Raw genomic sequence first — 14,877 nt, 5'->3', positions numbered from 1 at the left:
GGAAAACAATCAAAAGGAGAAAATTGTTTTTGTTTCTATTCCTCCCTCCTACCCTGAAAGTGCAAAGAAAATCAAATTGAAATTAAATAACAAGGTAAGTGGTTAGAAATTCTTAAATAGTATTTTAATGATTCTCTTAATACTAGCTTACTCCAGTCTGCTTTAATATGTCATGTTAATACTTGCATACTGTTAATCTGGTCCATATATTATACTAAAATATCTTTGGAATACCAGAGGTAAAGTAGTTCCGTATAGCACAATTTCCAAACCAAGCTGGTCCAAGGTTCCTAAGGTCACAGTGGATAATGGATTAAGTTGAGGTTATATTAAATTCAGAATTATTTGTGAGTGTGACAGGAATGGGTGTTCTCACGAGTCACTTTCTAATCATATCTAAATAACCATCTATTTAGCTAACTTCAGTATAAAGATATGAATCTCAATATAGGGTTATATATGTGTATATTAATTATATATTCACATATATAAAGTATTTTGGCTTTTTTGTTGCACGCTTGTATCATTTTTAATTTTCAGTGCAATTCATCCTTTTCATTTTATTAACTTTGCCCATGATATTCACCATATTATTTTAGTATCAAGAGATGTTTGCATCCCTTTCATTCAGTAAACTCTTTCAGATGTGTTTGTAAAGCATATTACTGATTTGTAAAATATGTGCCATTTTAATTTTCTAGAATTGAAATAAACTATTACCTTTGACATTTTTTTAATTTCCAAAACCTGCTGTTTTGGTAGTAAAAATATTGTGGCAATTTTAGCCACAATATTAGTCTTATTGTTGTCATGTTAAAAGTATTTGGCTATTAAATATAAAAAAAATTATTTTTACTGCAGTTTTTATTTTTATGTGGTGTTTGACATTCATGCACATTAGTAATTGCCTTAATAGTGACTCCTGTCCATTTCCACCTATAAAGACCCAAAAGGATTCTTCACACCCCTGAAGTAAATGTGACTGTGATTGCCTCAGGCAGGTACTGCAGCTAATGGGATTTTCACCCTACACTGTTTCTTTTAGTGACATTCCAAGGATTCCTGAGAGCTCCCACCCGCCCTTGGAATCCAGTGAGTATCAGAAGATTTCCTTGTTATTATGATATGTGTTGAATGAAATTGAAGAATGAAGATTTATTGTTTTCTTTAGCTATTTGATGTAAAAGACTTGGTATTGTTATATTAAAGTTATCTCCAATGATATCAGAAGTTGGCAACCATAATAATCATTGGAAACCCAAAGGCATTCTAAGATTTTTTTCTTTTTCTAATCTGTGTGTGTGTGTGTGTGTGTGTGTGTGTCTACAAAAATCTTTATTGGCAATAGCCTTCTGAATAATAAAAGTTAGGATCCCTCATAGAGCTCAGTTATTACACCTGTGATAGTTCTATTTACTTTACTGTATCAAATGCATACCATCATGTTATGCATACCTGCTAGAGATGAGACCAGATTTGGTTTTGAGCTTTCTGATAGCCAGTATACAAATGGAAATGGAACCAACTGCATAATTTGTAGAGTTGATACTCTTTAAGAATTAGCTGCTGTAATAATAAAAACAAACTGATTATTAGAAGTACCGATGTTCTTGTACTGAGACCCCCCAAAAATATTATCTTAAGGAAACTTGATAAAAGAGACATAGTAACAAAGAACATTACAGCACTGTTTCTTATAGTTAAATGTCTTTGGCAGGCACAGAATGATGCTTTGTGGCTTAAATTAGACTTTATTTATAGGATAGAAAAAAAATTGTGTGGATAGCAAATTATCAGGCAATGGTCCATGAATAGTGTTTCATCAATATAGCTAAGCTCTGAATGGCTGTGGGTTCAAGGTTACACTTACTGGAGTAACAGCATTATGTAGACATTCTATACTGCTGGTTGTATCAGGGTACACTTAAACAGTGAGTTGGGACTAGAGCAGTGATGGTGAACCTTTTGAGCTTGGCGTGTCAGCATTTTGAAAAACCCTAACTTAACTCTGGTGCCGTATCACATATAGAAATTTTTTTAATATTTGCAACCATAGTAAAACAAAGATTTATATTTTTGATATTTATTTTATATATTTAAATGCCATTTAACAAAGAAAAATCAACCAAAAAAATGAGTTCGCGTGTCACCTCTGCCACGCATGTAATAGGTTCGCCATCACAGGACTAGAGAGTTTTCATTTGAAAAAGGGCCAGGAAGGGCCTCATGGAATGGCTGAGTGGAAAGCCAGCCTCCTCCACAAGTAGGGGAATCAAGTCACTTGTGGTGTATCATAGAGACAACATTCTCCGACTTTCAAGAGATTCATTTGTAAGAGCTAAACTGAGATAGATGGTAAATCTTATTTTAAAACAGTGATGAATTCCAGGCTTAGATGAACTCATAAATTATATATGCTTTCATTTAAATTTGATTAAGGATAGTTCAAAACAGATGATCCTTTAGCCAAGATAATTGACATAACAGGTACCATCTTTCTCATTAAAAGTGTGAAGCCTTTTGCCTATATGTGAGATTATGCAAAAGCCTAAACTGTACCCTCCAAAAAATGTAGAAAATCAATACTTAAAAATTGAAGCAAATAAATAAAATATTTGATTATACCCATTTTATTATCTGTAAAATAGGCGGTTAATCAAAGAAGATGGAGTAAGTTTCTACAACTATCTAATTGAAAGTAGGCTCTGCTGTTATTATTGTTATTTAATTCTGGTTTTATACAAATAACATGAGTTTAACATTTTATAAAACTACTAGGGGCTCAGTGCACAAATTCGTGCACCTGGAAAAAAGAACTGTGGGATGTGAGGCTGCTGTGGGCACAGGGGCGGGTCTCAGCCCATCCTCCACACCCCCGCCCAGCCCCTCCCACTGCGGCCCCAGGTCCCTTGTCTGCGGGCAGTCCAGCTCCTGCCACCACCGCTCCCACACACTGATGGCTCTGGCCCCGCTTGCACCCTCTGACAACTCGGAACAATTAGGGCCAGCCCCATCAGTGGGTACAAGTGGGAATGGTGCTGTCAGTGGGTGAGAGCAGCAGCTGCTGCCCCAATTGCCCCTCAGGAGCAGCGGGAGGTGGAGAAACCCTCAGGGGCGATCGGGGCCAGCAGTCGCTGCTCTCACCCGCTGATGGCGCTGAGCGATCAGGACCGGTGCCGGGCACGAGCAGTGGGTGCAAGCATTGGCTCTGGTGCTGGCTGTGGGTGCGAGCGGCAGCTCCGGCGCCGGCAGTGGGTATAAGCGAGTGCGAAAGGTGGCTGCTTGCCCTGATTGCCCCTCAGGACCGGGGGGAGGTGGAGACCTGGAGGTATGATCCGGGTCGGCAGCAGGTGGGAGCACTGGGTGGGACTGCAGTACGGGGAAGCAAAGAATTTTCAGTAACCACCAGAAGCTTGCCCTGATGACAGCGACTGGTGCCCCACCTTGGTCTGGCGCCCCTGCTCACCTGCTCCACCATCCTGCCATGGCTGACTCCTGCCATGTTCTGTGCGCGCCCCCTGGTGGTCAGCGCACATCATAGAGACCGGTTGTTTGGTTCTTCAGTTGTTCTGCCATTCGGTCTGTTTGCATATTAGGGTTTTAGATAGATTTATCCCCACACATAGGGTACAAATATATTACTGAAAATTACTTAGTTTTTTTTTTTTTTTTTCTCATTTTAGGTTCAAGTTCTTTTGAATCTCAGAAGATGGAAAGGCCTTCCATTTCTGTTATTTCTCCAACAAGTCCTGGAGCTCTAAAAGATGCCCCGCAAGTCTTACCAGGACAACTTTCTGTATGTATTTTTTATACATGGTGAAGACCGTTAATATTTGCTCACTGTTCTGAATCTATCTTAAAAAATGTATGGCTTTTTTTAAAGCTCATGGTATATTCATAGTCACTTAACACCATAGTCAACATCAATGCATTTTTCATGCATTTTTTAGATCATTCCTTTGTTTATATATTCATTTGGAAATATGTATTGAGTGCTTATAATGTGCCAGATGTTCTGAACATTAAATGATAAATAACCTAAGTAAATATAATATCCATTATAGTTTCTCTGTTATACAAAAGTTTCTGAAGTAAATAGTTGGTTAGACATAATAAAATCAGCAAATTATGTGTCATTTACTTAAAACCTTATGAGCCTGGAGATGGAAATATTTACATTTAAAAGTATTATTTTTAACTTCTTAAGACATTTGGTGAAAACTCATTATACTGATATCACCCTGAAAAAGCTATAATTTTCCTCACTGTTGCCTTATCAATGACCCAGGAAAAGCTGGATAAAGAAACTATGGCTAACTTACATCTTTGTAGATTATGGTAGAATATTGGACATTTGTATAAATAACTAAAATAAAATGTTGCTTTAAATTATTCTATAAATATTAATTGGTCTTTTTCTTTGTTATAAAATATGGATTTCTGTGATCTGTTTTTACTGCTCTCCTCTTTGTTTTAATTAAAGAAGATAACTGTAAGCTTGCTGTTATTTAAAAACCTTTCTTTAGTCTTAACTTGATATATTGAATATATTTGTTGAGTCTTTTATGTTTATTTTAATTTCCCTGTCATCCTTTTATTTTCATTGTATGTGTAAATCTCTTATATACTCCACCTGTATTTTGAGAGGAATAAAAATTCATTTTGGTTTTATGAAAAACACATCTCTGTGATTAACTGGGAACAGAGATATGAATTCATACAGATCTGTGTTTGAATCATTAATCTGCCCCTTACTGTGAAAAAACAATCCCATGGTAAATTAGCTTATCTGCTTGTAATGACTCTTAAATATGTTCCCGTATATACCCATTAAACGATTACATATTTATTTAACCATAAAACTAAAACTGACATAAACATTTTTTAAATAAAATTAAAGTTAACATTGTCTGCTGCCAACACAAATACTGGTTCTTAGGAGTCTAACAATAGCTCAGTGTGTCATTTTCCTATTTTTCTTTTTTCAAACTATCATGAAATCTTAGGAGAAATATCATTATTGGGCCCTCACTTATTCAGAAGTCATCATTTATGTATTGCATATCCCTTTGTTCTTTTTCACTTCTCTCGAGAAAATTAACCTATAATAGTTTAATTATAAAAATTAAATGAGACAAAACAGAAAACAGCAGTAACTGGTGTAAAATAGACCTACAGTAAATGTGTTTCCTGATCTCCCAACTCTCTTGTACATATTGTTCCAAATATGAAATCTCATTTTAATTCATCTACATATGGTATTATAAAACACATTTAGGCACACTATAATTATTAAGCACTTATAACCACCAGCCATTTTCATTTGTCATTTAAAAACAAGAATAGCCCTGGACAGGTGGCTAGGTTGGTTGGAGCATCTTTTCATACAATCAAAAAGTTGTGGTTTTGATTCCTGATCAGGGCGCATACCTCGGTCAGGGGTTCCATCCCCAATCGAGCACGTATGGGAGACAACTGATCAATATTTCTCTCTCACATCCATGTTTCTCTCTCTTCCTTCCTCTCTCTCTAAAATATCAATAAAATTAAGAAAAACATAACCCCTGGTGAGGATTAAAAACCCCCCACAAGGATAATAATTTTAAAGTCCGCTACTTCCCTTTATTTTTTATAAAATGTTTATCATTCGTTTATTTTCATAGCATGATACGATATAAGAGAATATAACACTGCAGGTCTACCAGTTGTAAGTCATGTTTAAAATGCATGAAGAGAAAAGTCAAGTTCTAAGTGGTTATGCCTTCAAAATGGTATTCTTTTTCAAAAATAATATATACAATTCAATTAAAAATGTTTCTTAAAAAATAATTTTAGTATTCTTTTGTAAAATTATAGCTCATTATTTTTACAAATAATTTCTTCCTTCATTGCTCTTAGGTGAAACTGTGGTATGATAAAGTGGGACACCAGCTGATTGTAAATGTTCTGCAAGCAACAGATCTACCTTCCAGGGTAGATGGGCGGCCCAGGAATCCCTATGTAAAAATGTATTTTCTTCCAGATAGAAGGTAGTGAATAATTTTAGAAAAAAATATGCAAAAATCTTTACTAACAGAAAAGGCAGAATTTCCTTTCTTGGATATAGTTTCACTTATTTTGTAAAGCTTTATTGAGATAAAGTTGTTATGCTAAAAATTGCACATATTTAATGTGTACATTTGATGAGTGTGGACATTTGCATACACCTGTGATATAGTTTTAAAATTTAATAGATATTTATCTGAGGGAATGAAGTACATTATCTCTTAAAAGCAAAGCCCTCAAACCTTGTATTTTTTTAAAAAATAATCTTCCAAGTTTTAAGTTTTCTATTACCTTAATTATATACATATTAGTCTTTGATAGCTACACATCATTTAAAATATACCTCTGTATGTGTTAACTATAATCGTAACTACTGCTTACATTGTAGTTAAAACGAGAATAGCATTAATCTCTACAGTATTTTTAGATTTTTTATATTAAAAGAAATGAATTAAACCCCAATAGCAATATCACATGTAACTACAGTAGATGGCAGCATATACTTGTTTTTGCTCTTTCATTTACAAAACATATTTCTTTTTCAGTGATAAAAGTAAGAGGAGGACCAAAACCGTAAAGAAAGTACTAGAACCAAAATGGAATCAAACTTTTGTCTATTCACATGTACATCGTAGAGATTTTAGAGAACGCATGTTAGAAATAACTGTGTGGGATCAACCAAGAGTGCAAGAAGAAGAGAGCGAATTTCTCGGAGAGGTGATGTATACAGTAAAGATGCAAGTCAAATGCTTATTCAAGTTTTTGTGATATGCATTGCTTATGATTGCCTCTTAGATTATGTTTGGTAAATGTGCTTGCTTAATTTGAGAATGCCCTTGCAGATCCTCATAGAATTGGAGACAGCACTTTTAGACGATGAACCACATTGGTATAAACTGCAGACACATGATGAATCTTCACTACCTCTGCCTCAGCCATCACCTTTCATGCCAAGGCGACACATTCATGGAGAAAGCTCCAGCAAAAAACTGCAAAGTAGGTTAAAGTTCTTTTTAGTTACCAGAATTATGTTGTAATGAGATTAAATTTCAAGATATTTTCTCAAATGCCTGTTAGAGATCAGAGTATTGGAAAAGTATTCATTTATGTAAAGAGACCTGGCAAAACTATTTTCTACTTTTTCCCACTGAATATGATATATACATAACAGAGTAATTCCAGAGCTGAAAGTTGAAAACTCTGAATTGTAATTCTTTGCCCAGTACTGATTCAGTTGTTGATTGGTTAGGTGATAGAGTGATTTTTGTTATTATTAATGGATTGCTATATATTAGCGGCAACCTCTTAATAAGTTTAAAGTTCCTCGATATTTTTAGTATTACTATTCCTAAAAAATTAAAATAAACATATAAACTTTGTTGTTTTGCAACCAGTGATTGGGAAAAACTATTTTTTTCTGGGCATCTCCATTAAATTTGAATTATGACTAAATCTCTCATTCAATAATTGAAACATAGATGCTTCTCTTTGGTAATGTAGAACCAAATTGTTTGCCTCATATAATTAAATATTTCATGCTAGTGCTTCTGTGATCAAGCATTTCCTCACTATTAATGTTTAATGCAGTGTAATGGCTAGTTCTGAAGGCTAACCATGCATATTTTATAATGGGCCCTGATGTCCTTGCAATAATATGAGCTCAGTGGAGCTCCATCCATGAAAGGTCTCTTTGAACCTTTCCACTCAGCCTCATCCTCCTCGAACTGCAGAGGACACCTCACTGGATAGAAAACAGTGTATGCACTTTGCAGTAGGCTTTTAGCATAATGCCTGAACTAAAGAATAAATTGAAAAGTCAAAATCTTATTCTATGAAGTCCCCTCCCTTCAATGATTTTATGGAGGAAATACCTAGAAAATGTTATCCTTGGAGAACAAATGTTACTTTAAAAATCTGCTCATCATTTACTTCCAAAAGTATTTATACTAATATAATTAGCTGGAATTTTAAAGGATTGTGACCATTTCATTTACATTTCATAAACCAACAAGACACAGAGGTATCTGTCTTACTGTTGTGCAGGATCTCAGCGAATCAGTGATAGTGACATCTCAGATTATGAGGTGGATGATGGTATTGGAGTAGTGCCTCCAGGTGCGTGGGTGACGAGCATGACCCTGTTTCACTGTGTGACTGTGCTTGTTTTCACTGTCAATCTCCGGATGTCTTTGGGATACTGAACTGGAGATATAGCACAGATAAATCAGTGTTATATTATTCCATGGTGACTTGTGTCCCAAATTACTACGAACATTTAAAATTGACTAGCCACTATTCATTAAGGTCCCCACTTTTTTTTAACTTAGGGTCTTTCTTGCAAGCATGGCTAGCTAGGCTTAAATCATTATTTCACAATGCTGTGAGCATAACTGAAAAAAATTTCATTGTGAAAGGATATGGCTAATTTTCTTTTTAAAAATCCATTTTCTTATGTTTTATCTTTTATATCTATGATTTCCCTTCTTCAGTTTTGAAAATAATGTAGCCGTCCATGGAATATATTGAGACAGGTGCATGGCAGAATTTAAAGCTGCATGTAGCATGGCTTAACTTCTAATGCTTTTGTGATGTGTTTACCTCTAATTGTAACTAGAATGTGAATTTATGTTTTAAAATAAGGAAATGCTTTAGAAAGATTCCTTTTAAGTCAATTTTTTGTTGTATAAGTCTGAAAAATTTTTTATGGCATTGTGGAATTCAAATCTGTTTTTCATCTGACTATTGTCAGAAAGTGAGTAAAATCAAGTAATAAAGGATTATTTTCTTAGCACTAGTCCTGTACTATTTTCTTGATTCACTAATTAAAAGTAAGAAAATATAAAAATAAGAAGATATTAAAGAAACAATCTTGGGACATATAAATAAGAATTATTAAAGGCTTTTCTTTTGGACAGTGTTGACATATAACCCCTTAATTTATGTAATTTCTCAAATACAGATGCACTTAATTTGAGGGTGATGGTTTTGGCAAAGTTAACAGATTCCACAGTAGTGACTAAATTCACAATTTGGAGAGATACATACAACTTCATTAAAACTAAGAGAAAATTATAGAGTTCTCTAAAATTAGGTCTCAGTTGCTTTCATAATTCAGAGAAAATACAGTATTTAATCACTCTATTAAAGAAAAATATCTCTAAAAACCATAAAGCTGGTGGTGTACACATCTACATACCTAGTTATCACTCTTGATTATCAGACCATCAATGAGAATTTAAAATAATCTTGGATAAAAGTTGGCAACATTTAATATTTGATGCACTGGTGGGGTCCTTTGGCCTGGCCTGCAGAGATTGGGCCAAAACCAGCAGTCTGACATCCCCTGAGGGCTCCCGGATTGTGAGAGGGTGCAGGCCAGGCCAAGGGACCCCACTGGTGCACAAATCTGTGCACCGGGACTCTAGTATAAATATAATTTACTTCTGTGGATGATTCTCACATTTATTCAGCTAAAAAATTTTTATATTTTATGCTGAGGTAGGATAGTGAATGATTTAATAAATGTTAAAGGGGAGTTCCTTCTTCTTTCCCTGAAAGATTCCATGGACAACAGCCAAAATGGGCGTTAGGGGACCCATTAAAGTGCTTGGGTACCACCAAAGAACACTGAATTCTAAATATACTTATATTCCATAATGAAAGATGCCATGTCATGATGTTCTGTAACTTCTAAATCATCATTTCAAATATTTTTATTTAACATTTAAAATTCAATGAGGGAAACTTTTCATGGAATATAACTAATAAATTACATAAACAATAATTAATATTTTATGATCCAGAGGTCTCTTTATAAATTAATAAAGGAGTAATGAAATTTATTTATATTTGCAGGTATACTCTTTATTGCTCCAAAATAAGTATGTGGTACCTCCTAAAGACTATGTGTGGCAAATAGAATATAGCAACCTACTCAGTGCTATACTAGTACATACATGTTAAAGAAGAAAGATGAGCATATGTAAAATAAGGACAAGAAGCTAAAATACAGTCAAATGATAAGTTAATGAAAAGTGTGTTGACACATTCTCATATAGAGGTTGATTACAAACGCATTTCCTAGCATCCAACATAAAGAGAAATCTATTTAGATATAGATATCAATTCTACATGATATTTCCCCCATATATTTTTAAAAATGCACTCACAAAATCTATCACAGCCACCCCTTAAACTTTCTACTGCCGTGGCTTTTCTTACAACCAGAGTTCAGTGCTCTTGTTTGGTGCTTTGATACCTTTCTCCACTGAGGGAATCTAAGGCTCTAAAAGAGGTTGAGGCCTACAGAACTACATCTTATTGACTGTATAGTTATCACAATGTTATTTTTATTTAAAATAAGTAATTTTAGCAGCATAAGGAAAGTACAGATAACCATATACATAGTGCCCTAATCTGAGGCAAGATATCCTGCAACCTCAACTTTTCAGAGCATTAGGCAAATTCAGAAAATGGAGAAAACTTCTAACTTCTAATTTTCAGCCAACTGAAACATTGAACTATGCATAAAATAGCAATTCTCTTCCACCTTTTTCTGAAGGTAGAGTACATGTTGTCAATCACAAATTAAACATAATAAGAAAATCAAATTGTTTTGTAAAAAGCAGACAAGAACTGCGTATGCATATTAGAATAGGATAAAAAAAGACATTAATTTCTATATAAAGACAAAGAACCCAAGACAAAAATTAATTGTACCCTTTTAACAATAGTAAGACATCCAAATTCTCTGAGTTATTCATAATAATTATACCAAATTGGAAAGTTCTACTTATATGCCTTGAATATTCATTGAACTTTTGAAATGGTGCTCTCAATTCAATATTGAGCCTCCATAATTGTTGTGTAATTGATACCAAATGTTATTAAAAGATACCGAAAGTTAATTTAAAATGTTTAACCAATTTAGACTTTGGGTTAAATAACTTTAAAAACAGCCATCATTTTTTATAATATGCTGCAAAATAATTTCATCAACTGAAAATTGGTCTCTTTTCTAATTACAGTTTATATATCTGAACAACAATAAAGAAACTTTTATGCATGAAACTCAAAATAATAGCTTAATTGCTGCTATTTTTATTATAAAATGAAAATATATGAAATTATAATGTTTATAGTTATATTATTCGGTTGTTATACTGATATGTTTAGAGTGACAAAAATGGTTGAGCTTCTTTGGTCTCAATATTGACAAATTACACTTTATAAAATGTTAAAGACCTAACTTCTTAGTTAAGCTCAGTAAAAATATCATATAATCACAAAAACATAAACTGTTAAAGAATTTTAGTCTTCCTTTAACAATGATGTTCCATGGCATATGGGAGTTATTAATAACTAAGTGAACAACAGTTTAGGCTGCCCAATTAAATGTAGTGTTTTCATGGGTCATGAACATTTTATGTAGTTGTAAATATAATTATTTTTCTTTGGCCAGAGAATTTAATATTTCACTTTTAATAAGAAGAAACAGTGACCCTGTTAAAAAATGTAACTAAACTGCTACTATAGATTTGAGATACTTTTTATCTTAAAATTAGAGATAATATAAACAGAGAATGACTTTTAGAATTTATTTTTAATTGAAATTATATTAACGGTATTAATTATGTTACTACTAACACATTTGTGGGATAATTTCAAAAGTCTGGGGTAGATTTGATGATTGCTCCTTTTGGAGAGTTAATTCTCTCTGTGTTATTGTCATAGTCATCTCCACCAATACATTGTTTTCATTTGAAATTTGTAATATTATCTGTGGTTTGCAAAATTCATAATCAGTATTTGTAATAGTGAAGATCTGCTACTCTTCTTTGTTAATTAAAATTGGAATGAAATTATTTCCATTTACTTATTAGTGAAGTCATCTGAAACTCAATTAAAATAATTTGGAAGAAAAATTTAAATAATATTTAAAGAGACACCCAATTTCTAAGCATTGACTTGTATATTAACTTTAGTTTACTGTCAAGTTCTTGATTTTTGTTGCAATAACATTACTAACTCATTCATTCTTTATGTTAAAATAGTATACCAACTCATTATAATGTCTGAGGCATCCACTGTCATATTTGTTTATATTCAGTAGCTTCATGGTACTTTTGAGCCAAACTGTAACCTATTCTTATGCATGTATCTGTTACACTCTTTGTACATATACTTAATAGTTTTGAAGATATGGGTAATAGTACTGATTGCATGTCATTTATTTTAACATGTCATTTATTTTAACATGTCAGTGGCTCTCTTAGATATAATTTGCTATCTCCACATTAACATTGACATTATAAAATACTGACCCATTTTTTGTGTGTACTCTTGCCAGTAGGTTATAGGTCTAGTGCTAGAGAAAGTAAATCTACAACATTAACTGTGCCAGAACAGCAAAGAACAACTCATCACCGCTCACGCTCAGTATCTCCTCATCGCGGCGATGATCAGGGAAGGCCGCGTTCACGTTTACCAAATGTGCCATTACAGAGGTAGGCTTGGAGACGGGCTCCGTGTTCCTGACAGTACGTTTTTATTATAGCACTATAAACTACCACAGGCCTCTGTCTGAAATGAAATCATGGTTTGGGCAATCAAATCATTTTTTTTCAGTCAATTGTAGGCAAAATGCCTTTTTATTCATGGCCCAAAGTTTTATTCTTTCATCTCAACATTCTGTATTGTGCAACAGTCTGCTCATTAATCTCAAGAAATTTCTCAAGGAGTGGAAGAAGTTTATGTCCCAAGCACTGTTTTTGAATAATTATCTTGTATTCTGCTTGCCAGTTGTCTCTTCTGTTATGAGGAATCATGTGGTAATGAATGAGACCTGTGGAGAAAAGTGGCAAAGATAATGAGATTAAGAGGAATATATTTTTTTAGAAATTTAGGATTGTCTTTTTGAAGTACATTAAGTACTTGGAAAAGTGTATAAGTTACAAGTGATATATTGCTTTATTTCCTCTGACCCTGACTGAAATTTTAATCAAGTAAGCAGATAAAATTATGGGCCTTTTTGATAGAATTGCAAAAGAAGGTTGGAAAAACAGAGCATTCATAGAGAAGAAGTGTCTTTATAAGTCACTGATGAAATAGTTATTTGGTTATGATCCCAGTGCTTTTCTAGCTATGTCAGTTGTTTGCCAATTATTGTCAATTCTTCCCTGTTAGTCTGCCTGCCTGATTTGGGAAGATGATCCACTTTGATGCATATGGATTCTTTGTAATCATTTTAGGAGTTTAGATGAAATTCATCCAACAAGAAGGTCACGTTCTCCAACCAGACACCATGATGCCTCTAGAAGTCCAGTTGATCACAGATCCAGAGATGTGGATAGTCAGTATTTATCTGAACAAGACAGGTATTTGTTTAAATTATAATCTCAACATTATACATTTTTTGCTCTGTTTTAATGTATGGTTGATATCTTGGAATAGTACATTAGAGAGTAAAAGTAATTCATCACTCAAAATTGAACTTTTCTCACTTGGCTAATATTAGATTGTCATAATATAGGCAATTTTTTTTAAAAAAAATGTTATGTTTAGCTATTTTCTAATGTACCATTTATTGTTGATTTAGCCTAGATCATAGAAGTGAGCCCACAAAAGCAATCTTCAAATATTTTATGTTTTGTTGATTGTAGCCTTTGGGTTGTTTTTATGTAATTATAAAATTATGTATTTTATATTATTAAAATTTTTAGATGCGGTCATCTGAAAGATAACATTGCAGAGTTTCTGTGAGGACATCAATAATAATATTTTTATATACCTACTTTTTATAAAATATATTTCCATAAAATGTCTATAAAGTAGAAAATATTGAGGTGGATTCTTATGAAAAAATATATCCTGGACATAATTACTAAAAATCTGCATTGTGACTCTACATACCCACAGACTTACTTTCCAAACTGACCATACCTGTAATAATATGCCTGACCACAAGCTCAGGATATGATTTAAGGTTTTATAATACCCACATTTTTGAATATTCTCTTCTGTCTTTTTGAATTGGAGAAACTTTCAGGGAGAAGTAGGGGAATGATAGCAATGCTAAATGGTTGATTTGTTTGCCATGTAATCAAGGATACAGAACTCAGGTAGAGCTTCTTACCTCCCTGATTGTCACCCCACTGTGGGAAGAGGTGCATGACCTTCAGAGGGAGAAGCTATATTGGCTACTGGGACAGGAGCTGCTCTGAGGAATAGGATTCCACACTGCTCAGCTTGAGTTGGGTTGAGTTGAATGAGAGCCTCTTTGTCTACAATCACTGAGACCACCATGAATTTAGGTGAGGAGGGAGAAAAAGGACTTCTTGCCCAGGGCATTCAATAGAGTTGAAGTAACTTGAATGTATAAAGTATCAAGTTTAAAATGTAATAGTCCTATTTTAATATACTCTTGGTTTGCTAAGGCAAAACATAATATTTAATATTGTATTTTCAGTGGCTATAAAAGCCAACAAAACTATCATGATTTAAGTTGCTTAAAAGAAATAAAAAAAAAATTAGGGTTCCCATTATTATGAGAAAGGCCAAGTTTATAGGCCTTTCAAAAGTTATTAAAATAATCCAAATGTCTAGAATTGGACATAAGATTTCTATGTCTTATTTGAGGAAGGCTTGGTTTTGTTTTGTTTTTATATTCTGTAAGATCACTTTGAAATACAATTGCAAATCAGCAACAGCTAGGACTTTGACCATAATGTTTGTACTTTATTGTTTAAATTTTTAAAAATACTGTCATGTTTTGTTTAACTTCTCAAGCAAGTATGCTAGTGCAGACAATCTGGTTTCTTCCCTTTTCATGTT

At 33.5% G+C, this 14,877-nt stretch overlaps 1 protein-coding gene across 25 annotated transcripts in view; it reads left to right on the top strand.

The window, feature by feature from the left end:
- The window catches only part of RIMS1 (regulating synaptic membrane exocytosis 1), a 412,050-nt gene that overhangs the window by 278,437 nt on the left and 118,736 nt on the right, over positions 1 to 14,877 (top strand). For 13 of the 25 annotated variants that reach the window (XM_036317870.1, XM_036317889.1, XM_036317879.1 and 10 more), the window contains 8 exons: positions 1,046 to 1,092; positions 3,684 to 3,796; positions 5,899 to 6,029; positions 6,591 to 6,762; positions 6,888 to 7,041; positions 8,089 to 8,160; positions 12,395 to 12,551; positions 13,296 to 13,421. In XM_036317870.1, coding sequence (XP_036173763.1) covers positions 1,046 to 1,092; positions 3,684 to 3,796; positions 5,899 to 6,029; positions 6,591 to 6,762; positions 6,888 to 7,041; positions 8,089 to 8,160; positions 12,395 to 12,551; positions 13,296 to 13,421 — 972 coding nt within the window. The remainder of the gene's footprint in view (positions 1 to 1,045; positions 1,093 to 3,683; positions 3,797 to 5,898; positions 6,030 to 6,590; positions 6,763 to 6,887; positions 7,042 to 8,088; positions 8,161 to 12,394; positions 12,552 to 13,295; positions 13,422 to 14,877) is intronic. The other 12 variants (XM_036317896.1, XM_036317895.1, XM_036317890.1 and 9 more) reach the window with 1 other exon arrangement.

This window comes from Myotis myotis, unplaced genomic scaffold, assembly GCF_014108235.1.
Source record: "Myotis myotis isolate mMyoMyo1 unplaced genomic scaffold, mMyoMyo1.p scaffold_m19_p_7, whole genome shotgun sequence".
In the NCBI taxonomy this organism is placed as follows: domain Eukaryota; kingdom Metazoa; phylum Chordata; class Mammalia; order Chiroptera; family Vespertilionidae; genus Myotis; species Myotis myotis.
Note: the sequence above shows the minus strand (reverse complement) of the source record. Positions and strands in the feature narration are given on the sequence as shown.